This window comes from Meles meles, chromosome 7, assembly GCF_922984935.1.
Source record: "Meles meles chromosome 7, mMelMel3.1 paternal haplotype, whole genome shotgun sequence".
NCBI lineage: Eukaryota > Metazoa > Chordata > Mammalia > Carnivora > Mustelidae > Meles > Meles meles.
This window is the reverse complement of record NC_060072.1, coordinates 53786521-53813427: the sequence shown is the minus strand read 5'-3', so window position 1 is coordinate 53813427 and position 26907 is coordinate 53786521. Positions and strand designations below refer to the sequence as shown.

At 36.8% G+C, this 26907-nt stretch overlaps 1 protein-coding gene across 2 annotated transcripts; it reads right to left on the bottom strand.

Annotated features, from left to right (window-relative positions):
• Nucleotides 1-2: 2 nt before the first annotated feature.
• On the bottom strand, nucleotides 3-19765 carry KLRF1 (killer cell lectin like receptor F1). 2 transcript variants are annotated; one of them, XM_046010766.1, is made up of 6 exons: nucleotides 19618-19765; nucleotides 6107-6205; nucleotides 5045-5200; nucleotides 2028-2167; nucleotides 933-1045; nucleotides 3-213 (listed from the first exon to the last, which is right to left on the bottom strand). In XM_046010766.1, the coding sequence occupies exons 1-6, from the start codon at nucleotides 19700-19702 to the stop codon at nucleotides 93-95; spliced, it is 714 nt and encodes a 237-aa protein (XP_045866722.1). In that variant the 5' UTR covers nucleotides 19703-19765; the 3' UTR covers nucleotides 3-92. The 2 variants fall into 2 exon arrangements, with proteins under 2 accessions (XP_045866722.1, XP_045866724.1); XM_046010768.1 differs by lacking the exon at nucleotides 5045-5200.
• Between the last annotated feature and the right edge of the window lie 7142 nt (nucleotides 19766-26907).

The window sequence follows — 26907 nt, the reverse complement described above, 5'->3', positions numbered from 1 at the left end:
TGTTGTTTAATCACAGTTCTATTTTTTAATTGTGCTTTTAAATTCTTACTCTTTAGTATTAATATAAGAACTTAATTGGCAAAAATCTTTGATCATTGATTATTGATTGATTGACAAATCCACCTGAAAACACTGCTGCAGGTTTCAGAATAAATTTTGTTTTCCTTGGTGGCAGCACAGCTATTTTCTTTAGTTGGCCCTTTTATGGAAAATCTGTAGAAGAAGGAATAAATACATTGTTAATCATTGTTGCTGAAGACATTCATTTGTGTTTGCAGCTAATACCCTCCTTTAGTTAAAAGGCCGGTCAGATTTCAGGGCATTTTCAAATCCCTTGATTTACTAGAAGTTACAATATCTCTGTGACTTAGACTTACTCTGTGATTGGCACCGAGTTCACAAAGAATGTTAGAAATGACAGAGCTGGGGCGCCTGGGTGGCTCAGTGGTTTAAGCTGCTGCCTTCAGCTCAGGTCATGATCTCGGGGTCCTGGGATCGAGTCCTGCGTCGGGCTCTCTGCTTGGCGGGGAGCCTGCTTCCTCCTCTCTCTCTCTGCCTGCTTCTCTCCCTACTTGTGATCTCTATCTGTCAAATAAATAAATAAAATTTAAAAAAAAAAAAAAAAAAAGAAATGACAGAGCTAAGAGTAAATCTGTGTCCATATCCCTGTTCTAGTCTTTTTTCCATTGTTCTATATGGTATAGTCTTTAAACAATAAATGCAAAATAATTACTGTTTTCAAATCTTTTTGCTTTGAAAACAAACCAAAATATCCATCATTACTCCAGTGAACATTAAATTGATTTTCATCCTTTCAAATTCATTAGTATCAAGAATTATTTCAGATGAGATTTTGGTGAATTTAGAGGTACTTTATGAAGATAAGTTCTACAATAGACAGAAAGTCAGACAATGTTTTTGGAAAGACTCACATCTTTGAATCTAGTGGAGAACCATCCACCCAGGTCCATGTCCTCTTCAGGGATGTAAAGTTAAGCCCAATCCACACGTAATTTGTTTGTTTTAGATTTTTCTGTATAAAAGTCTAAGAAGTGAGTAAAGAGTAACTCAATGAACGGAATATTTTAATGATGTAGACATACTAAGTAAGATTTAGAATTTTATTGGACGGTTAGCATCCTACATGAACATTCTTATACTAGTCAATTCATAACTTATTTACATACAATATATATTACATACATACATATACATACATATATATCACTTGTAAATCGAATATAAATATTCAGCCCAGGATTAGCATGAGCCAAGTGAGGCACTGGCATTAAGCACAAAATTTAGGAGGATGCAAAAACTCAGTAATCAAGATAAGTGATACTTCAATGGAAGGATGGGAAGAAATTTGAGAAAAGCCATTTTTAAAAAAGATTTTATTGATTTATCTTAGAGGGACTGAGAGAGAGGGTGTGTGTGTGTGAGTGAGAGGATGGGCAGAGGGGAAAAGAAAGAGGGAATCCCATGCACCCTCTGTGCTGAGTGGGGAGCTGATGGGGACCTTGATGTCAGGACCCTGAGATCATGACCTGAGCTGAAATCAAGAGTCAGATACTTAACTGATTGAGCCACTAAGGTACCCCTTGAGGAAAACCTTTTTTTTTTTTTTTCATTCATTTAGCATAATATTTTCTTTTTTAATTCAAGTAATTAACATATAGTGTATTATTAGTTTCACAGGTAGAGTTTAGTGATTCATCAGTTGCATATAACACCCAGTGTTCATTACATCATGTGCCCTCCTTAATACCCATCACCCAGTTACCACATCTTCCCTTCCAGCTCCTCTCCAGCAACCCTCAATTTATTTCCTATAGTCAAGAGTCTCTTATAGTGTGTCTCCCTCTCTGATTTCATCTTTTTTTTTAATTTTTCCCTCTTTTCCCCTATGATCCTCTGTTTTGTTTCTTAAATTTCACATATGAGTGAAATCATCTGATAATTGTCTTGAGGAAAACCACTTTTATCTGTAGAGACTAATGCCATAACCCTGACACTAAACCACTTACCATTTCAAGTTGGTCCTGAATGATTGGTAGATGAGATTTCCTTCCCAAACAATACCCATAACTGTCACTCCAACTTTTCATTTCATTAGAGAACCAATAACACTTTTTTTGATATTTGAGCCACTCTGATGGGCACAACCCTACAGGGAAATGAAGGGAATAAAGAAAATTAAGTTATGTATGTATCTCTGAAAATTGAATACTTCTGTGTTGTATAAATAAGAGTGGAGCTGTATGATAAAATCGCTCACAACAAAGTGTTCAGATTTACAAGATGTCCAAATTGCAAATGATAATTCTTGGTTATTAAAAAATTAATTTAGGGGTGCCTGGGTGGCTCAGTGTGTTATGCCGCTGCTTTCGGCTCCGGTCATGATCTCGGGGTCCTGGGATCGAGTTCCGCATTGGGCTCTCTGCTCAGCAGGGAGCCTGCTTCCCTCTCTCTCTCTCTCTCTCTCTCTCTGCCTGCCTCTCTGTCTACTTGTGATCTCTCTCTGTCAAATAAATAAAATAAAATCTTAAAAAAAATTAATTTAGCAAGATGAAGAAAAACTTAGACGGGATTTCTTTTTCATTCTCAGATCTAATGTAATTACTAAAATAACATCAGCCCTTTAAGCTGTAAATTGCATTAATGCTACTTGTGAGAGTAAATATTATTTATACCATTCACTTAGAATTTAATTATAGAAAGCTTTAAGATTTATCTCATTTTGTATGCATAAATCTTACTTAATAACTCCCTTTTGATATTAAATAATATTGAGCATAATAGTTTTTTGGCCTCTATATAATTATAAGTTCAAGTTCTTTGATTTTCTTAAATTAAATTAAACCTGGGTCTTTAATTGAAAATATCTGAGACTTTGGCATAATAATGAGAGAAATTGAATTGAATGAATAAATATGAGTTCAGGTCAGTGTAACTATTTAAACTTCCTGCCATTAAATTCTCCTTTCTTTGTTGAAGTAAAATTCATATGACATAAATTCACCATTTTAATTACCTTAAATTGGAAATGCCATGGCTTTTAGTACAGCTACAATGTGTAAGCATAACTACTATCTAATTTCAAACTATTCTCATCACCCCAAAATAAAATCCTGTAAATAGCAGCCACTATTCATTCTTCCCATCCTATTAAGTTTTAACATTGGAAAATATGAATCTTCCAAGTTAATTCTTCTTTTTCAAGATCGTTTTTGCTATCCAAGATTTCTTTCAATTTCACGTGAATTTTAGGATCACCTTGTCCATTTTGAAAAAAGGCCATTGGAATTTTGATAAGAATTCCTTTGAATCTGCAGATCTCTTTGATCAGTATTGCCATCTTAAGCAAATTGTGGATGTATATTCAGAGGAATATTCTCCAGTCATAAAAGGGAATAAAATGCTGATATATGATAAACATGGATGAATCTTGAAAACATTATGCTAAGTGAAAGAAACAAAACACAGAAAGTGAAATATTCTATGATTCCATTATATGAAAGTCTAAAATAGGTAAATCCGCAGAGACAGAAAGCAGATTCATGGTTGTTAAAGGCTGGGGGAGAGGAAATTGGCAATTGTTTACTGGGAATAGAATTTCTTTTTGGGTGATGAAAATGTTTTGGAACTAGATAGATATAGTTGTTGCACATTCAAATGTCCTAATGCTATTGAATTGTTTTATTTTATTTTTGTAAAGATTTTACTTATTTATATGACAGACAGAGATCACAAGTAGGCAGAGAGGCAGGCAGACAGAGAGGGGGAAGCAGAGATCCCAATGCAGGGCTCGATCCCACGACCCTGGGATCATGACCTGAGCAAAAGACTCACTGAGCCACCCAGGCACCCTGTTTTATTTTAAATGGCTAACTTCATGTTTGTGGATATTTCCTCATTTAAAAAAGAAGAAAAAGCTAATGGAAATTAATACCTTACAGCTCGATATACAGTATTTAGACTAATTTTAAGAAAAATTTAATTTTATCAATATGATTCCACATTTACCTATCAAAGTTTCCTTATCTCTGAAAATGTTCCATTATAATACCCAACATAATGATAAATTAAATAGTCATGGTCTAAAATACGTGTTAAAATTACAGTATTTCAATTAGTTTGGGACTTGTACATGTAAAACAGATAGATAATCCAAAACAAAACAGTATGAATAAATAAACAATAATATATATGACGTTTTCATATGTGATCAAGAGAACAACATAAACTAGTGGATTAGAGAAAATCCTTTTTTTAAAAGATTTTATTTATTTATTTATTTAGAATAGAGGGAGGAACAAAGAGAGAGGGAGAGAGAGAAACTCCAGCAGACTCCCCACTGAGTGTGAAGCCCTACTTGAGGCTCTATCCCAGGATCCCAACATCATGACCTGACCAGAAAGCAAGAGTCCAATGCCTAAGTGACTGAGCCACCCAGGCACCCCTAGGGAAAATTCTTTGGTAAATAATCATAAAACAAATTAATCTACACATTTTGCACATTACTATAAAACAGATATTGAAGGCCCCAAAAGTTAAGCACTTTAAAGTGAAACTAAAACAAAATTGAAAGTAGAAGGCATGGTTTTTCCAAAATTTTGTATAATTGGAAGTCCTAAGCACAAAATCATAATGAATCATTCATTATTACTCTTATTCATTTTGTATTTCAAAACAGAATAAATAAGAGACAAAATATAGTTATTTACATACTGCCTTATAATCACAACTAGCTTGACATGTTTGTGTGTTTCAATTGATTTTAAACTCCTACAGGGAAGAACCTCTTTGTTATTTTTTCACTGATACTATCCTCCCACTGCAAAAAAGTAATAAATTTTATACACATATATACACACACACACACACATATATATGCATATATAGATATATGAAATTTTGAATGAAAAGTAGATTGATATCAAATCTTTGTTAATGTAAATCTGCATAACTGTTAAATAAGATTTTTTAAACTTAGAAAGCCAAAACAATTAAAACAAATACAGGCCAAAATCTTGAGAGATACCTGTATGGCCTGTAGCTTTTGAACCACAGTAACTTGTGTCCTTATTACTTATATTTCCTCTTGTGCCACTGTTCATAATCAGGTTTCCAATATCATCATGTTGGGTGATATTTGAATTCTTTGCTTCTTGGCATTTTAGCAATATTCCCTGAGAAACTTAAAAACAGAATTATTTTAACACTGGGTAAATATCTTTTCCCTGTACAGTGCTCCAGACAGAAATTCTTTGGAATGATTCTGATGATTGGAACAAGAAACAACTGAAGAGATAACTAGAAAGTTTCTTTCTTATTTTCATGTTTATTTAATGAAAAATAATTTCAAATATTACATAATTAATTCACTTACAGAATACATATTTGTTGAGGAACTATTCTGTGCCAGGCATTGTGCTAAGAACTGGTGATACAGTAGTAAATAAAGCAAAATTCCCTTTCTAAAGAATATACATGCCCTTTCCATGCTTTCTTGATGTCATGTTCTTCTGAAACCATGTTTTTCTGACACTGTGCTTAGCCCATTCTACCATAATTACTTATCTAAAAATCTGTTTATTTCATTAGAGATTTCTCACCATGTTTATTCATTTTTTGTTTTGTTTTGGTTTTTTTTTTTGGTTTTGAGAGTTTTTTTTTTAATTCTGGAAATTTGCAGTAAACCTTGGGATATAGTAGTACATAGTATAAATTAAATACAAATTTACATACAACATATAAAAATTTCTAAAAAATCATGGAATTCTATCTATTCACAAGTTTCTAAGAAATCAAAAAATGTGGTTTCCTAATATACATCTCTCTCTCTCTCTTTCTCTCTCTCTCTCTCTCACACACACACACATTTTCTTCCTTTTAGATTGTATACCATTTGAGAACAAGATACTTACCTGGTTTGATTACATACTAAATACATCGCTATGGAGTATAATATACAGCTTTATACATAGTAGCTTCTTTTTAAGAGTTTGTTAACAAAAAATGAACAAATGAATGAATGAGTATGAAAAGTCATAAGAAAAGAGTAAAGATTTTCCATATTTTTATTTAAGATCTTTTAACTTACCCAATAAAGACAAGGAGATCAAAGTCAAAACCAGTATACCGTTTACTGTTCCTGATATCCCCAATAAGATTTTATACCAGTGTGACATCACAGAACCATCTGAGAGATTAATCACATAAATTAGCTCAGAAAAGTGCATTTCCAAGTAGTGAAAGCAACTGTAATAATAGGATTGCATATAATATTGGGTTTGAATTTTAAAGAATGTTAAGCAATCAAAAGCTTAAAAAATAAATAGAAAAACGCATACCTATTTTATTTAGTAATGGTAACACTGCATGGGGAGAGCTATGATGCATGTTATTTTTGCATCTTAAGAAATTGCTAATATTTGACATAATTGACTAGAGGGATAAAGAAATTTAACGTACACACCTAATAATTCCCCAAGTGTCATATGTATGCACACACACAATTCATGAGCACTTACAGATACACACATATATAGTCTCACAAATATATACTTTCTAATTAATAATTCATTTTAATATAATATTCCCAAGTATTCAACCTATTTAATTTACTGAGGATGTAATACAAACCAGAACTAAATATGACTCCTGATACCTGCTATTTTAACCTAAAAAAATCCTAAAATCTTTTCTAACCAATGTAATAATGATGTTTCAGCTTCTCGTTAAATGTTAAACACTTTAAGAGTGATGACTGTTTCATTTTTCATATGCCTATGCTACTACATTAGAAATGAGATGTGCATTCTGTGATGGCTATTAATGAACAAATTGATATCATAATACAGAAAGGAAGTAGTCTCACCCAGGCTTCAAGTATATATGTTGCTATTTTTCTCAACCTCATTAAATAGGACATGTGTTGGTGGACATTAGCTTATGGAATTGTATGAGTAATTAGTTTATACTGAATAAATGAACATCTATATTTTGCATAATAGTTTTGTCATCCAAGATAATTTTTATAAATGCATCACAGTAAGGAGCCACTCCCCATAACTATTATTATCATTAGAGTTCAGTCAATAAATTGAGTTACTAATACTGAACTTCATGTTCCAAATGCCCCTTAAACCTGTGGGAATAAAAAAAAAAAAAGCACATTTGAAGATGCTGAAATCTGTCAAGAAAAAGCATAATAGGGGTGCCTGGGTGGCTCAGTGGGTTAAAGACTCTGCCTTCGGCTCAGGTCATGATCCCAGGGTCCTGGCATAGAGCCCTGCATCGGGCTCTCTGCTCAGCAGGGAGCCTGCTTCCCCCTCTCTCTGCCTGCCTCTCAGCCCACCTGTGATCGCTGTCTGTCAAATAAATAAATAAATAATCTTTAAAAAAAATCTCTTAAAAAAGAAAAAAGCATAATAAACCATATAAAACAGTATGTCAGAGAAATAGTACACAGTTTTTATCTTATGATAATGCCAAAGATCATAAAATAAGATTTATTGAAATTCAATTCATGAATACCCTACATTCCCCAGATATTTTTCTAATATTTTAATATAATAAAATTTATAATCAACAAATCCAAAGTATTCAATACATGTAAAAAATGTTATTTATTCATTTAAAAAATAAAACACATGACTATCAGAAAACATTAGGAGAAAGGGTGTGGAAGCCTTTTCAAATTCAATTCAAATTCAATTATTTCTTCTAAGTATCATGAGTTGAGCTTCACAGTATGAATTTGAGGCAAATAAGGCTTACAGTTTTGCAGGAAATAACATTTTCATTACCCTGTGTTTTCTCCTTTAGAGAAGTTGTAGAGAATTCTCCATACGGACTTTAACTTATAAGTCATTTAATATCAGAAAATGAAAATAAAAATAATTTTAAAATAAGAAGCCCTACGATCAGTCACTCCTAAGTGTCCATACAAAATTCTTAAATATATTATTAGTAGCCAAAACATACCTTGACCATGATGGGTTTATTCTAGGAATACAAGTGTTGTCCAAGAGTAAGAAATTCATTTTATCTTACAATAGAGATAGAGAGAAATGTATCATCATCTTAATAGATATAAAAAGGGCAATTGATAAAATCCAACAACTTCAAGCTAAAAAAATGAAGCAAGAATCGATGGATACTTGTTCAATAGGCAAAGTTTTTTGTCTAATTAAGTTAATTGAGAAATGCCAGAAGTTTTTCACAAAAGTTTGGGAAAAAATTAACTCTAGTATAACGGTTAAAAGAAAATATTCTTGAAAGTAACTATAGATACAGTAATTTGCTAATGAATACACAATATAAAAAGAGGTAAATTTCATGATATCAAAAACATAAAAGATAGGCATTTAAAAGGTAGAGTTTTTGCATGCAATTGTAATTAGTTGTTATCAGTGTAAAATAGACTGTTATATCTATAAGATGTTTTATATAAGCCTCATGGTAATCACAAAGCAAAACCTACAGCAGATGCACACATTAAAAGAAAAGGGAATCAAAGCATACCACTATGAAAAGTCAATTCCCAAAGGAAGGCCGCAAGAGAAGGAGAAAAGAATAAGGGAATTACTAGTGCCATCTTATTACCTGATATTTGGCTGTTTTATGTCTTTTCATATGAAGAATTAGAATTATTCTAATTCTTAACAGATTCAATACTCTAATCAAAAGATATGGAGTGGCTAGATAGATTACAAAAACAAAAATGGGACACAACTACATGCTGCATACAAGAGACTCACTTCATCTTTAAGGATACACATACACTTGAGAGGATGGTCAAGATGGCGGAGAAGTAGCAGGCTGAAACTACATCAGGTAGCAGGAGATCAGCTCGATAGCTTATCTAAACATTGCAAACACCTACAAATCCAAGGGGAGATCGAAGAGAAGAAGAACAGCAACTCTAGAAACAGAAAATCAACCACTTTCTGAAAGGTAGGACGGGCGGAGAAGTGAATCTAAAACGACGGGAAGATAGACCGCGGGGGGAGGGGCCGGCTCCCGGCAAGCGGCGGAGGAACGGAGCACAAAATCAGGACTTTTAAAAGTCTGTTCCACTCAGGGACATTGCTCCAGAGGCTAACCCAGGGTGAAGCCCATGCAGGGTCAGCGTGGCCGCAGGTCCCGCAGGGTCACAGAAGGATCAGGGGTGTTGGAGTGTCGGAGAGCTCGCAGGTACTAGAACGGAGAAGCCGGCTGCAGAGACAGAGCCGAGGGCTGAACTCTCAGCTCAGGGTTACCTTGAACTGGTCACGGGCTGGGTGAACTCGGAGCACGGCTAGAGGCTGGGGATACGGGAGTGATTGGGTGCTGTCCTCTGGGGGCGCACTGAGGAGTGGGGCCCCAGGCTCTTGGCTCCTCCGGGCCGGAGACTAGGAGGCCGCCATTTTCATTCCCATCCTCCGGAACTCTACAGAAAGCGTTCAGGGAACAGAAGCTCCGAAAAGCGAACCAGAGCCGATTACTTAGTCCAGCCGCCGGTAAGGGAGGTGCAATCCCGCCTTGGGCAAAACACTTGAGAGTCACTACAACAGGCCCCTCCCCCAGAAGATCAACAAAATATCCAGCCAGGACGAAGTTCATCTATCAAGGAAAGTAGGTTCAACTCCTAAGAAAGCAGCGCAATTCCAGAGGAGAGAAAGCAAAGCACGGAACTCAAGGCTTTCTCCCCATGATTCTTTAGTCTTACGGCTACTTCAATTTTTATTTTTTACTTTTTTCTTTTTTCAATTTTTTTTCTTTTTTCTTCTTCTGCTAAATTTTTTAAAACTTTTACCCTTTTCTTTTTTAACGTTTTTTGACTAGTTTATCTAAATATATATATTTTTTCTTTCTTTTTTATATTTTTTCTTTACATGTTTTATTTTTTAAATTTTTTCTTTTTTTTTTTTCTGAACCACTTTTTATCCCCTTTCTCCCCCCCACAATTTGGGGTCTCTTCTCATTTGGTTACAGCGCATTTTTCTGGGGTCTTTGCCACCCTTTTAGTATTTTATTTGCTCCTTCATATCCTCTTATCTGGACAAAATGACAAGGCAGAAAAAATCACCACAAACAAAAGAACAAGAGACAGTACTGAAGGCTAGGGACCTAATCAACACAGACATTGGTAATATGTCAGATCAAGAGTTCAGAATGACGATTCTGAACATTCTAGCCGGGCTCGAAAAAGGCATGGAAGATATTAGAGAAACCCTCTCTGGAGATATTAAAGCCCTTTCTGGAGAAATTAAAGAACTAAAATCTAACCAAGTTGAAATCAAAAAAGCTATTAATGAGGTGCAATCAAAAATGGAGGCTCTCACTGCTAGGATCAATGAGGCAGAAGAAAGAATTAGTGATATAGAAGACCAAATGACAGAGAATAAGGAAGCCGAGCAAAAGAGGGACAAACAGCTACTGGACCATGAGGGGAGAATTCGAAAGATAAGTGACACCATAAGACGAAACAACATTAGAATAATTGGGATTCCAGAAGAAGAAGAAACAGAGAGGGGAGCAGAAGGTCTATTGGAGAGAATCATTGGAGAGAATTTCCCTAATATGGCAAAGGGAACAAGCATCAAAATCCAGGAGCTGCAGAGAACCCCCCTCAAAGTCAACAAGAATAGGTCCACACCGTGTCACCTCATAGTAAAATTGACAAGTCTTAGTGACAAAGAGAAAATCCTGAAAGCAGCCCGGGAAAAGAAGTCTGTAACATACAATGGTAAAAATATTAGATTGGCGGCAGACTTATCCACAGAGACCTGGCAGGCCAGAAAGAGCTGGCATGATATATTCAGAGCACTCAACGAGAAAAACATGCAGCCAAGAATACTCTATCCAGCTAGGCTATCATTGAAAATAGAAGGAGAGATCAAAAGCTTCCAGGACAAACAAAAACTGAAAGAATTTGCAAACACCAAACCAGGTCTCCAGGAAATATTGAAAGGGGTCCTCTAAGCAAAGAGAGAGCCTAAAAGTAGTAGATCAGAAAGGTACAGAGACAATATACAGTAACAGTCACCTTACAGGCTACTAATGGCACTAAATTCATATCTCTCAATAGTTACCCTGAATGTTAATGGGCTAAATGCCCCAATCAAAAGACACAGGGTATCAGAATGGATAAAAAAACAAAACCCATCAGTATGTTGCCTACCAGAAACTCATTTTAGACGCGAAGACACCTCCAGATTTAAAGTGAGGGGGTGGAAAACAATTTACCATGCTAATGGGCATCAGAAGAAAGCTGGGGTGGCAATCCTTATATGAGATCAATTAGATTTTAAGACAAAGACTATAATAAGAGATGAGGAAGGACACTATATCCTACTCAAAGGGTCTGTCCAACAAGAAGATCTAACAATTTTAAATATCTATGCCCCTAACGTGGGAGCAGCCAACTATATCAACCAATTAATAACAAAATCAAAGAAACACATCAATAATAATACAATAATAGTAGGGGACTTGAACACTCCCCTCACTGAAATGGACAGATCATCCAAGCCAAAGATCAACAAGGAAATAAAGGCCCTAAATGACACACTGGACCAGATGGACATCACAGATATATTCAGAACATTTCATCCCAAAGCAACAGAATACACATTCTTCTCTAGTACACATGGAACCTTCTTCAGAATAGATCACATCCTGGGTCACAAATCATGTCTCAACCGGTATCAAAAGATTAGGATCATTCCCTGCATATTTTCAGACCACAATGCTCTGAAGCTAGAACTCAATCACAAGAGGAAAGCTGGAAAGAACCCAAATACATGGAGACTAAACAGCATCCTTCTAAAGAATGAATGGGTCAACCAGGAAATTAAAGAAGAACTGAAAAAATTCATGGAAACAAATGATAATGAAAACACAACAGTTCAAAATCTATGTGACACAGCAAAGGCAGTCCTGAGAGGAAAATATATAGCGGTACAAGCCTTTCTCAAGAAACAAGAAAGGTCTCAAGTACGCAACCTAACCCTACACGTAAAGGAGCTGGAGAAAGAACAAGAAAGAAACCCTAAACCCAGCAGGAGAAGAGAAATCATAAAGATCAGAGCAGAAATCAATGAAATCGAAACCAAAAAAACAATAGAAAAAATCAATGAAACTAGGAGTTGGTTCTTTGAAAGAATCAATAAGATTGATAAACCCCTGGCCAGACTCATCAAAAAGAAAAGAGAAAGGACCCAAATAAATAAAATCATGAATGAAAGAGGAGAGATCACAACTAACACCAAAGAAATACAGACAATTATAAGAACATACTATGAGCAACTCTACGCCAACAAATTGGACAATCTGGAAGAAATGGATGCATTCCTAGAGACATATAAACTACCACAACTGAACCAGGAAGAAATAGAAAACCTGAACAGGCCCATAACCAGTAAGGAGATTGAAACAGTCATCAAAAATCTCCAAACAAACAAAAGCCCAGGGCCAGACGGCTTCCCAGGGGAATTCTACCAAACATTTAAAGAAGAACTCATTCTTATTCTCCCGAAACTGTTCCAAAAAATAGAAATGGAAGGAAAACTTCCAAACTCATTCTATGAGGCCAGCATCACCTTGATCCCAAAACCAGACAAGGATCCCACCAAAAAAGAGAACTACAGACCAATATCCTTGATGAACACAGACGCAAAAATTCTCGCGAAAATACTAGCCAATAGGATTCAACAGTACATTAAAAGGATTATTCACCACGATCAAGTGGGATTTATTCCAGGGCTGCAGGGTTGGTTCAACATCCGCAAATCAATCAATGTGATACAACACATTAATAAAAGAAAGAATAAGAACCATATGATACTCTCAATAGATGCTGAAAAAGCATTTGACAAAGTACAGCATCCCTTCCTGATCAAAACTCATCAAAGTGTAGGGATAGAGGGCACATAACTCAATATTATCAAAGCCATCTATGAAAAACCCACCGCAAATATCATTCTCAATGGAGAAAAACTGAAAGCTTTTCCATTAAGGTCAGGAACACAGCAGGGATGTCCATTATCACCACTGCTATTCAACATAGTACTAGAAGTCCTAGCCTCAGCAATCAGACAACAAAAAGAAATTAAAGGCATCCAAATTGGTAAAGAAGAAGTCAAACTATCACTCTTCGCAGATGATATGATACTATATGTGGAAAACCCAAAAGACTCTACTCCAAAACTGCTAGAACTTGTACAGGAATTCAGTAAAGTGTCAGGATATAAAATCAATGCACAGAAATCAGTTGCATTTCTGCACACCAACAACAAGACAGAAGAAAGAGAAATTAAGGAGCCAATCCCATTTACACCCAAAACTATAAGATACCTAGGAATAAACCTAACCAAAGAGGCTAAGAATCTATACACAGAAAATTATAAAGTACTCATGAAAGAAATTGAGGAAGACACAAAGAAATGGGAAAATGTTCCATGCTCCTGGATTGGAAGAATAAATATTGTGAAAATGTCCATGCTACCTAAAGCAATCTACACATTTAATGCAATCCCTATCAAAATACCATCCATTTTTTTCAAAGAAATGGAACAAATAATCCTAAAATTTATATGGAACCAGAAAAGACCTCGAATAGCCAAAGGAATATTGAAAAAGAAAGCCAAAGTTGGTGGCATCACAATTCCGGACTTCAAGCTCTATTACAAAGCTGTCATCATCAAGACAGCATGGTACTGGCACAAAAACAGACACATAGATCAGTGGAACAGAATAGAGAGCCCAGAAATCGACCCTCAACTCTATGGTCAACTAATCTTCGACAAAGCAGGAAAGAATGTCCAATGGAAAAAAGACAGCCTCTTCAATAAATGGTGCTGGGAAAATTGGACAGCCACATGCAGAAAAATGAAATTGGACCACTTCCTTACACCACACACGAAAATAGACTCCAAATGGATGAAGGACCTCAATATGAGAAAGGAATCCATCAAAATCCTTGAGGAGAATGCAGGCAGCAACCTCTTCGACATCAGCCGTAGCAACATCTTCCTAGGAACAACGGCAAAGGCAAGGGAAGCAAGGGCAAAAATGAACTATTGGGATTTCATCAAGATCAAAAGCTTTTGCACAGCAAAGGAAAGAGTTAACAAAACCAAAAGACAACTGACAGAATGGGAGAAGATATTTGCAAACGACATATCAGATGAAGGGCTAGTATCCAAAATCTACAAGGAACTTAGCAAACTCAACACCCAAAGAACAAACAATCCAATCAAGAAATGGGCAGAGGACATGAACAGACATTTCTGCAAAGAAGACATCCAGATGGCCAACAGACACATGAAAAAGTGCTCCACGTCACTCGGCATCAGGGAAATACAGATCAAAACCACAATGAGATATCACCTCACACCAGTCAGAATGGCTAAAATTAACAAGTCAGGAAATGACAGATGCTGGAGAGGATGTGGAGAAAGGGGAACCCTCCTACACTGTTGGTGGGAATGCAAGCTGGTGCACCACTCTGGAAAACAGCATGGAGGTTCCTCAAAATGTTGAAAATAGAACTACCCTATGACCCAGCAATTGCACTACTGGGTATTTACCCTAAAGATACAGACGTAGTGATCTGAAGGGGCACGTGTACCCGAATGTTTATAGCAGCAATGTCTACAATAGCCAGACTATGGAAAGAACCTAGATGTCCATCAACAGATGAATGGATAACGAAGATGTGGTATATATACACAATGGAATACTATGCAGCCATCAAAAGAAATGAAATCTTGCCATTTGCGACGACGTGGATGAAACTAGAGCGTATCATGCTTAGTGAAATAAGTCAATCGGAGAAAGACAACTATCATATGATCTCCCTGGTATGAGGACATGGAGAAGCAACATGGGGGGGTAGGGGGATAGGAGAAGAATAAATGAAACAAGATGGGATTGGGAGGGAGACAAACCATAAATGACTCTTAATCTCACAAAACAAACTGGGGGTTGCTGGGGGGAGGTGGGATTGGGAGAGGGGGAGGGGGCTATGGACATTGGGGAGGGGAGGCGAACCATAAGAGACTATGGACTCTGAAAAACAACCTGAGGGCTTTGAAGGGTCAGGGGTGGGAGGTTGGGGGAACAGGTGGTGGGTTATTGGGAGGGCACATTTTGCATGGAGCACTGGGTGTTGTGCAAAAACAATGAATACTGTTATGCTGAAAATATAAATAAAATGGGGGAAAAAAAGAAAAAAAAAAGGATACACATAGACTTAAAGGGTTAGAAAAAGATACGCCATGCAGATAGAAACTAAAGAGAGCAGAGGTAGCTATACTTATATAAGACAATGTAGAGGTTAAGTCAAAAACTGTAACAAGAGACAAAGAAGGTTATTATGTAATGACAAAGGGCTCAGTTTATCAAGATAATATAACAATCATAAATATATATGCACCCAACATCAGACTAGCTAAATACATCAAACAAATATTAACAAATGGGAAAGGGAGGAATAGACAACAATGCCTTAATAACAGGGGATTTCAATACCTCACATTCAACAACAGATAGATCATCCAAACCAAAAATCACTACAAAAATCTGGGATGTGAACTATTACTTTAGACAAAATGGACCTAACAGACATACACAGAACATTCCATCCAACAACAGTGGGAAACACATTCTTCTCAAATGCACACGGAACATTCTCCAGGATAGATCATATGATAGGCTACAAAAGAAGTCATGGCAAATTTAAGAAGACTGAAATGATATCAAGGATATTTTTCTAATGACAATGGTATGAAACTACACATCAAGGCAGCAGGATAACTGGAGAATTTACAGATACGTCAAATAACGCAACACACTCCTGAACAACTAACAAGTCAAAAAAGAAACCAAAGTGAAAATTTTTAAAAATCTTGAAACAAAGGTGGAAAATACATTGAACTTAAAGGATGGAACAAATGCTCTTTTTTTTTTTTTTTTTAGATTTTCCAAGGACACTGGCAAATTTTTTTTTAATTAATTTATTTATTTTTTCAGCATAACTGTATTCATTGTTTTTGCACAACACCCAGTGCTCCATGCATTACGTGCCCTCCCTATTACCCACCACCTGGTTCCCCCAACCTCCCACCCCCCCCTTCAAAACCCTCAGGTTGTCTTTCAGAGTCCATAGTCTCTTATGGTTCACCTCCCCTTCCAATTTTCCTCAACTTCCTTCTCCTCTCCATCTCCCAATATTTATAACCATAAACAACTACATTTTATATTAAAAGAAAAATCTCAAATAAACCATCTAATTTTTTTTTTAAGAATTCATTTATTTATTTATTTATTTATTTATTTATTTGACAGACAGAGATCACAAGTAGGCAGAGAGGCAGGCGGGGCGGGGGTGGGGGGGGAGCAGGCTCCCTGCTGAGCAGAGAGCCCTATCCCAGGACCTTGGGATAATGACCTGAGCCAAAGGCAGAGGATTTAACCCATTGAGCTACCCAGGCACCCCTCAAAGAAACCATCTAACTTTAAACATTAAGGAACTAGGAATAAAAACAAAATAGAGGGAGAAAACATTGGAAAATTACGTAACTATCTGATAAATGGTCAATATCCAAAATATATAAGGAATGCATATAACTTATACAACTCAGTTAGGAAAAAAATCATTAAAAAAATGGGCAGAGGATATGAATAGACAGTTTTCCAAAGAAGGCCTACAAATGGCCAAGTACATGAAAAGTTGTTCAATGTCATTAATCATCAGGGAAACGGAAACAAAACCATAATGAGATATCACTTCACGTCTGTCAGAATGGCTACTACCAAAAAGAGTTAACAGGTGTTGGTGAGGGTGGTGAGGGTGTGGAGAATTTTGAACCCTTGCACACTGTTGGTGAAAATGTAAGATGGTGCAGTCACTATGGAAACCAGAATGGCAATCCCTCAAAAAATTAAAAATAGAGCTATCATATAATCCAGCAATTGCATTCATGGGTATATCCTAGAGAACTGAAATCAGTATTTCAAAAAGATGTTTGCATTCAATGATCATTGTGGCATAGAATGGTACAACCCTGTGGAGGATATTTGGGGTAAAACTAGCAAAATTATATAAACATTTACATTGACATCCAGCAGTCTGTCTTCTAGGAAAACATCCCAGTTACACATTGGCAATATATGAAAAGATATATGTGCAATGCATTGCAATGCTATTTGTAACAGGGGTAGAATAGAAAAAGAATGTAAACATCTTAAGTGTCCAGTAATGGAACTAGTTGAATGAAGTATGGTATACCCATTTAATAGAGAAATATTAGGCTGTATATAGGATTGAAATGTATGGAGGGAGAGAGCAGGATGAAGGCAACAAGACAGAAGCTGGATCTTTGGGAGCTGAAGATCTCTGGAAGTACCTTGTTTTAGAAATATATGTTTTAAATAATTATAAAATGATTCTAATTATATAATAGACATCATGTATATTGTTATGATTGCATAATATGTATGTTTATACATAATTATAATTACATCAAAATGAAAAAAGTGATCCCCCAAAATAAAATGGAATATGAAGGGCACTAACCCATAGAAAGGAAGTATTTCAAGCAATTTCATTTTTCTTATTTTTAATTTTTTAAAAGATTTTATTTAGCTATTTGAGAGAGAGAGTGCACATGTATGCACAAACAAGTGGGGAGAGGCAAAGGGAGATGGAGAAGACCCCCTGAAAAGGAAGCCCTGACTGTGAGGCATGGGGAGGCTTGATCCCAGGACCCTGAGACAGTGAACTGAGCTGAAGGCAGACCCTTAACTGACTGAGCCACCCAGGTGCCCCTCAAGCAGTTTAACATAATTTTTTTTTCATTTCTAATTTATTCATTTTTTCAGCGTAACAGTATTCATTGTTTGCACAACACCCAATGCTCCATGCAAAACGTGCCCTCCCTATTACCCACCACCTGTTCCCCCAACCTCCCACCCCTGACCCTTCAAAACCCTCAGGTTGTTTTTCAGAGTCCATAGTCTCTTATGGTTCGCCTCCCCTTCCAATTTTTTTTTATAAACATATAAGTTTAACATAATTTAACTGTACTTGCCTAATAGAATATATTCTAAGGACAAAAAGCCCTGCAAAAAACATTTCAATCTGCTTTAAGTACCTATATTATTAGTAATTCTATTTCTATAGTGATTCTGAAGCTTTAGATAGTAGCAAAAAAAAAGTAATTTCTTATTTCCATTAGCGCCAAGACATGAGAAAATATATACAAATATATAATCACAAAGTTAAGTAAAATCTCTGTGTATAATGACAGGGCTTAAATTGTCAACGAGATTTAAATGTATGTCATACCGCAAGCTTTACTAAATATTAGCAAACTTTACTCTTAGTGAAGGATACATTGGTAAAGGATAAGTATCAGTATATGCCACTTAAATAGCTAGGAGTTGCACATTTATCATTGGGAGCCTCCTGAGCTCCTTTCCTCAACCAAAACACATTCTGGTTTCAGAGTGGCATCTACAAACTGAGTGTGAAAAAAAAGTTTGCACAGAAGAGCCATTACATTTGTGGTCTTTCCCGTTAATATCTCTATTTTCCAAAACAAAATTTTCCATCTGGTGAAAAGCATATTTTAAAGTTTTTGACACACTGAATTAAAAACTGGTATTAAAGATGCCATTTTTATGAATGATAAAGAGGTTGATGAGTGGCACTAAATATGCATTTTAATTTTATTAATTTTAACTTATTTGTATTTTTCCTGAGAATCCTTAGGAAACTATATGATGCAAGGTGTTACTTTATTTTTTAAAGATTTTTATTTATTTGACAGAGAGAGAAACAGTGAGAGAGGGAACACAAGCAGGGGAACCAGGAGAGGGAGAAGCAGGTTTCTTGCTAAGCAGGGAACCTGATGTGGGCCTGGATCCCAGGACCCTTCAAGGTGTTACTTTAAAAGAAAATACCTTGGAGCACCTGGGTGGCTCAGTTGGTTAAGCGGCTGCCTTCGGCCCAGGTCACAACCAGGGTCCTGGGATTGAGCCCCACTTTGGGCTTCCTGCTTTGCGGAGACCCTGCTTCTCCCTCTCCCTCTGCCTTTACCCCTGCTTGTGCTCTCTCTCTGCATCAAATAAGTAAATAAACTCTTTAAAGTTTTAAATTAAATTAAATAATAAAATAAAATAAGTAAATAATTGTTAATCCTCGCCTTGATAAATGAGACAGAGAGAAAGAAAGACAGAGACAGAAAGAGAAAAACACCAAAAAATAAAATAGTCCAAGAACAGTAAAAAATAGAATATTGGAAATTATGGTCCACATTCATATTCATATTAATATTAACCCATATTAAATCCATACTCATATTAACCCACACCAATTAAAAAAAAAACAATTGGGGGCACCTGGGTGGCTCAGTGGGTTAAGCCTCTGCCTTCAGCTCAGGTCATGATCTCAGGTTCCTGGGATCGAGTCCCGCATCGGGCTCTCTGCTCAGAGGGGAGCCTACTTCCTCCTCTCTCTCTCTCTGCCTGCCTCTCTGCCTACTTGTGATCTCTCTCTGTCAAATAGATAAAATCTTAAAAAAAAAAAGAAAAAAAAAAAAAAACAATTGAATTCCATACCTTTAAATTTAACTTGGGATGTTTGGCCAGAACTCCTTTTTTTCAATTGTAAATTCAGTGTCATATATCTGTCTTCATCTTCCATCTTCGATGTGGGTGAATGTATGTGTATATATGTGTGCGTTTTATTTTTAAGTATGATATGTAATAAAAAAAATAAAATCTGCTGTTAATCAGAGCTAGTCCTCAAATAGTCCACTCAGATTATAAACAAGGGTGCAGAATTTTTCATCTATTGGTGAAAACCACAAAGGAAGTGTTTTCTTTTTTTGTTGTTGTTTCAGTTTATTTCTCATGACCTAGATAACATGTGATTTTCTCAACTGTCCACCACATATTGAATTTAACATCATATGTGGTTCTTCATTTTTTAAAGATTTTATTTATTTATTTGACAGAGACAGAGAGAGAGAGGGAACACAAGCAGGGAAAGTGGGAGAGAGAGAAGCAGGCTTCCCGCTGAGCAAGGAATCTGATGGCCTGGATCCCAGGACCCTGGGATCATGACCTGAGCTGAAGGCAGGTTGCTTAACAACTGAGCCACCCAGGAACCCAGTTTGTGGTTCTTTAAAAATGCTCCCTGATTAACACATAAAGTCAGGCAAATGGAAATTGTACACCTTTTAGAGTTATATGATATGTAGATGTCTCCTGGTTTAGCCAAAATATGTGAATTTTCAATTACACTTCCTAATATAATAATGTTTGATTTAATATAATAGCTTGCAATTACCTAACAGTTAAATTTCCTGATCCAAAAACTACATTGCTTACAAATCATGCTAATAATTTAATAATACAATTTGAAAAAAATAAACACTGGCAATTTTTAGCATTCTAAAGTCATCTTAAATTAAAAAAAAATTAAGGGGCGGGGAGAACTTGGGAAATAAACCATATTTTTCAGTTACCTTTTCTGGTATTTGAAAAGAATGCCCAATATTCACAGGACAGGCCAGAAATTTCAGATTTTTTTCCTCAGCTTTAGTGAGGTTTAACTTTATATACCATAAAATGCACTCATTGTAAGCACATGATTAGCTGATTTTTATCAGCTATACAGATTTGTGCAACCACCACTCAAATCTAGTTTGGGAACTTTCTCATCACTAAAAAATTCCCTCAAGGCCAATCTCAAAGGAGTAATAGAATTCTGGAAATATTAATTTTGTAAGTTGAGATGAAATTTAAAGTTTGACACATAAATCCCAACTCTTTGGTAGCAAATCGAGAACAGAAAGTGAAAGCTTTGCACTTGAAGACTTGACTGGTGAGGCAGAAGACTGAGGAAAGATTGCTGAGTAGATCAGGCACCCCTGCCTGGAGCACAGCCAGTCCTGCTCTCACAGAGGGAGCCCAGGCCCATTAGCCCAACTCTCATCTCATTCCTCTGCTTTCCTGTCCTGAAATCAGTAAGTTGAAAGCCCAGGGCAAGTTTGTCTCCATTGGTCAATCTTCCAGGGCAAAGAATGAGCTGTAGAAGGTACACAGCAGAGCTGGAGGGACAAAAATCTGCCTTTTAAATTTAGGAGTGACTTAATGATAATTGCATTTGACATTTTCACAGATACAGTAGCACAATTTTGGCTAAAAATTCCAGTTATGTTCCTGCTGTACATTTTTCACCAAGAGTCTTCAACTTTTGATGTTATTTACCAATAATTGGGTGGACAAAGTGACCTCTCCTGTGGCTATCAGTCAGCCTCTTTCCTCAGATATCCTGGAACTTATTAAATGGGCACTTGTAAAATGATCCAGGACAGTAAGAATGGAAGTTACAAATGCTCATACAATAAGGCCCTCTGCCATCACGGCTGATTTTGCTAAAACCTCTGCCAAATACCCAGCCTGTTAAAGGCAAAGACCAAAGATTTCCGAGGGAAGCCAGCCAACCTCGATGGCAGACCTATTACATAAGGATCTTCCATCATGCCCCAGATAGTGCTCTGTGTTCATGGAAATAATCACATATTTTAGGAGTCGATTTCACTTCTCTACCTGCAATGCTTCTGCTAGCATCACCATTCACAACATTATAGAACACCTTCTTTGTTATCATGATTTTCCACACACTCTTGCATTTGACATTTTGCAGAACATAAAGTTTGGGAGTCAGTTCCCCCTGAAGAATTTACTTCTCCACAAGCAACCTGCTGGGCAGGATGCCGAAATGACTTTCTGAAGGCACACTAGTGACACCAGCTGGTGCCAGACAGAATGTAGAGGTCTGGGAATCCAAACATGGAGTTAGAATTCAACTACAAAGTGCTCCCCTCCCATTATTATACCTAATAATCCACATGAAGAGGGGCGCCTGGGTGGCTCAGTGGATTAAGCCGCTGCCTTCGGCTCGGGTCATGATCTCAGGGTCCTGGGATCGAGCCCCACATCAGGCTCTCTGCTCCACGGGGAGCCTGCTTCCTCCTCTCTCTCTGCCTCTCTGCCTACTTGTGATCTCTCTCTCTCTCTCTGTCAAATAAAAATAAAAATAAAATCTTTAAAAAAAAAATAATCCACATGAAGAAAACTGCTTCCCTTACCCAAGATATGGTGGGGTTTTTTTACATTGTTTAAAGTTTTTATTTAAATTTCAGCTAGCTAATATACAGTTATACATTGTAGTGATTCACCAGTTCCAACATCACACCATGCTCATCTCAAGTGCACGCCTTAATCCCCATCACTTATTTCACCCAAGATCTGTCTTTGTCAGGTTTAGAGCTTCCAGTGCCCAAAAGAAGACTGTTCTAATAAAGAACATGATCAAGTTCCTCATGAACTGGAAGCCAGTAATTATAATAAATATGCAAATCACTGTGGGAGTAAAGAACGTGGTCACTGAACTTCCCCTCGTGCTTTTTTCAGCCTCTGTAAATTAAGGTAATTCTCCCCACCCCATTACTTTTTCGGTTTAGGTTTTAAAACAAACTTAAAAGATTCATCTTGTCAGATTCCTCATTTTCTCTGAATTTCAGAGTGTCTGGAGTGTATGACTCTGTCACTCAGTGCATTAGCTATCCAAGTTGTATGCTATTTGCATATTCATTATGTTAATTGAAGCATCCTTAAAATGTGGGACAAGATGGGAGCAAAGACAACACATCTGGCATATAGCTAATGATCTCTATCCCAACTAATGACACCTAATCTGAGTAAAACTTCTTTCATGGAGATTGGTATTATGGCAGATTTTATCAAATATCCCAATCAACACCACATATACTTTATCATGAGTCTTGACAGTACAAAAACTTAAGGATAATGACTAACAATTAAGAAAGGAAATACCAAACATCAGTGATTAGAGTTTCCACTGAGCTAATCTCTACTTTTTTTTGCAGACTATAATTTATAAAACGTGAAGTAGGAAAGAGTCTGTAACTTTTAGGTTTGTATGTCCAGCATCCATCAGTCACTGTCCTATTAGCTTGTATCTGACATGTGTCTGGATAATGCCTGGAGGGGAAACTAAGATTTGGTGATGGGATCCAGCCCGGGGAAGGAAACTACTTGCAAGAGGATGATCACAAAGTAGCAGGTCTTGTTTAAAGCCTCACACAACCACCAGAGAGCACCAGCTGGTTAGCAGAGCTGAAGGTCTGTGAGTGAGAATCCTGGCTGGAATAAGGAAAAAGGAAAAAAAAAAAAAAAGTGGGCACCAGGTGGCTCAGTTGGTTAGGCACCTGCTTTTTGGCTCTGGTCATGATCCCGGAGTCCCTGGATCAACTCCTCCATCGGGCTCCCTGCTCAGTGAGGAGACCGCTACTCCCTCTGGCCCTCACCGCTTCTCATGCTCTCTCTCCCTCTCTCTCTCTCTCTCTCTTTCAAATAAATAAATAGAATCTTACAGATTAAAAAAAAAAAGAATTTTTTTAAAGGGATATGGAAAAAGAAAGCCTGAAGGCAGCCTGTTGTCAGCAGTCTGCAGATCTCAAACCTAAGCAGTCTTTTGGAAGACAAACTCATTATGTAGTGTGTTCTCATGCACTGACTCATGCCTTCTTTTAATTAATCTAATTCTTTTTAAAGCATACAACAACAATCAAGTTACATTTGCTGGATATTTATTAATTATCTACGCTGATCTGGTTGGTCATTGTGCTCAGTACCGTCACCTGCTACGTACTAATATCTGCCTTCATTCAGCAAGACTGTTATACTGGTGTAATGAATTATTCTTTTTTAAAATTTAGTTTTTAGGATTAACTTCCCTACCCAAAAATTAAAAATTATCAAAATAAAATATAGCAATTTAGATTAAGGATTTTCTATATTATTGAATACTTCATGATATACCTGAATATGCATTTCAAGTTTGTGAAAATAGCAACATCTAAAAACAATAAACATCTATGCTATTGATTCATAATTCCATTAAAGTCAATGGCTCTTAAACCGTGATGGAATTATAGTTGTTTTTTTTTACTTTATTATATGAGAAATGTATATGCCACAAATTAACAGATTTTACTGTCTTATAAACATATTTCCTTTTAAGAATGCTAAGTAAAAATGACTTACAAAAAGATTAAGCTGAGGGGCACCTGGGTGGCTCAGTGGGTTAAAGGCTCTGCCTTCAGCTGAGGTCATGATCCTAGCATCCTGGGATCGAGCCCCGCATCAGGCTCTCTGATCAGTGGAGAGCCTGCTTCCCTTCCTCTCTCTCTCTCTCTCTGCCTGCCTCTCTGCCTATTTGTGATCTCTGTCTGTCAAATAAATAAAATCTTTAAAAAAAAAAAAGATTAAGCTGAAATACTCCCAGTGCCAACCTCCTTTGGACACCCTATGTCAAGTATCCTTCAACAGGCCTCACGACTCTAACAGCCTGTAAAATTAATTACTTTTCTTTCTTTCTTTAAGGATTAAAAAATGGAATTAATGAATTATGTGCTAGATATTTTGCCAAAGTCACACTAAGACCTGTGTAAAGCTTTGTTAAAAAGTCACATTTCACAGGGTCCTGGGTGGCTCAGCCATTTAAACAGATGATTCTTGGTTTCAGCTCAGGTCATGATCTCAGGGTCATGATCTCAGAGTCCTGATATCAAGCTCCCAGTCCGGCTCTGTGCTCAGTGCAGAGTCTGCTTGACAGAGTCTTTTTTTCCCTCTCCTTCCCCTTTTGCCCCTCCCCTCATTCATGCTCTCTCTTGATCCCTCTCTCTCTAAAAAGTAAATAAAATCTGGTTTAAAAAATTACATTTCAAAAATTGAAGTGAGGGGCACCTGGATGGCTCAGTCCATTAAGTATCTAGCTACCTTCAGCTCAGGTCATTATTCCAGGGTCCTGGGACCAAGGCCCACCTGGGTCTCCCTACTCACAGGAAGCCTGTTTCTCCCTCTCTTTCTCTGCCTTCTTCTCCCCTGCTTGTGTTCTCTCTCTGTCAAAAAGTAAATAAAATATTTTTTAATTGCAATGAATAAAAACATGATTTTTTTTAATTTTCTGAGAAGTCATTGTCCTAAATGATGTTGACTTCCTGTTTCATATTCTACCAAGAAAACAAAGTGGAACATGCACTTTTTTTTTTTTAAATATTTTATTTATTTGACAGAGAGAAATCACAACTAGGCAGAGAGGCAGGCAGAGAGAGAGGAGGAAGCAGGCTCCCTGCGGAGCAGAGAGCCTGATGTGGGGCTCGATCCCAGGACCCTGGGATCATGACCCGAGCCGAAGGCAGAGGCTTTAACCCACTGAGCCACCCAGGTGCCCCGGAACGTGCACTTTTAACACAGCTCAAGTTAAATAATGGAGTTAGCATTAGAACTCATCCCATGAGAGCCAATTATTTTAATTCATGATATAATAGTCAAAAGACTGATTACCTGTCCTGCCCCACCTCCATCACCTGCTTTTTGAAACAGTAGCCTAATTGTAAACCAAAGCATTTAGGTCCACTAACCCAAAAAAGTGTGGTGGGAGGGAAATTTTGCAAAAGAAAGAAAAAAGTGTATTAGCAGAGGTTTGAAGCCAGCCAATCCAGATGATATTTAAATGTTTTATGTTTTGTTGAACTGAGATCAAATGAGGAGTGAAAAAATAAATCTATCTTATTCAGTATCCTGGAATTAGTCTACTTTCAGTAGGAAAAAATTAAGACTATCCCAGTGAACAGAGACAAATTTTGGCAAAGGACTAATTATATATATGGAAACACTTATTAGAGGATATTAACAAAAGAAATCTCGAAAGTAAGTATGAAATTTCAATGCAGGCTTATGAAAATAACAGTCTATATATATATATCCTTCACTGCCAAATCAGATCACTGAGGAAACTACTTATTACAGCTACAAATATGACTAATTAAAAAAAAAAACCAAGAAAGTCAATATGAAACAAAGAACTTTTACACAAATTTCACATGGGAAGATTAACAGTGGTGGAGTCAGGGGAAGTGCTAGATGTAGTGAAGATGGTGGTTTTGATAGTAATGGTATTGCTAATACTAGTTCTCCAGGAGCTAAAGGAAGGAAGAAAATTGAGTATTGAATACAGAATACAATTATAGATTAATAATGACCTCGATAACATCAGAAAAATAATGTGGAGATTTATCCAGAAGAATACAGCAGAAGAGCCCAGATTTCATTCCCCTAAAGAAAGAATATTGTGGTGTCTTCAATGATCAGAACAAAATAAAGAAAATAATAGCAACCATTTATTAATGATAATAAAAACAACCACCATCTAATTTTCAGCTGAATTTTAAATTTTGGAACAGTCAGACTAGATGTGGAGACAACATTGTCAGTCAGGTGGATCCACCTAAAACCCATGTAAAAGCCAACATAGTCATCCTCACTGTATTTCCGTGGTCTACATACTACTGCTGCTTGAATTTTGGAAACTTAAGTCATGGTGAATGTTTGTTCGTTAACTGACACAAGATGAATCAATTTAATAGAAACTATATGAAAAATTCTGATTGCTCAATCTAGGGACTCCCTCCCAAGCTACTGCCAATTTCATCTACTCAGGGGAGGGAAGATGGGGAAGAGCTGAAGCTTGGTATATAATGAACCATTTGGAAAGGAGGGTTTTGGGAGCTATAAAGTCATGGTACCTTTCAAAGCAAGGTACAGCTGAAAAGAATGTATGATGTCTCAGTGTTATAAGGCTTCTGTGCCTTATTTCTTGGAGTTGGTATCTGCACACCACCTCTGCCTGCTCCATTCTACTCTAGGTACAAAAACAAAGCCTAGAATAAATTTCCAGAATTATTTAGTGAAGTCCTTTCTGAGCCCTTTCCCAGTATGACCACCTTCGATCTACTCACTTTGCTACTCACT

Coding starts and splice junctions, on each gene's coding strand:
- KLRF1 (XM_046010766.1), bottom strand. CDS start 19,702: ATGGAAGATGAAGACAGATATATGACACTGAATTTACAATTGAAAAAA. Junction 5,201..6,106: donor GATCTCCTTGTCTTTATTGG/GTAAGTTAAAAG, acceptor TCTGTTTTTAAG/TTTCTCAGGGAATATTGCTA. Junction 1,046..2,027: donor TTCAGGACCAACTTGAAATG/GTAAGTGGTTTA, acceptor CTCACTTCTTAG/ACTTTTATACAGAAAAATCT.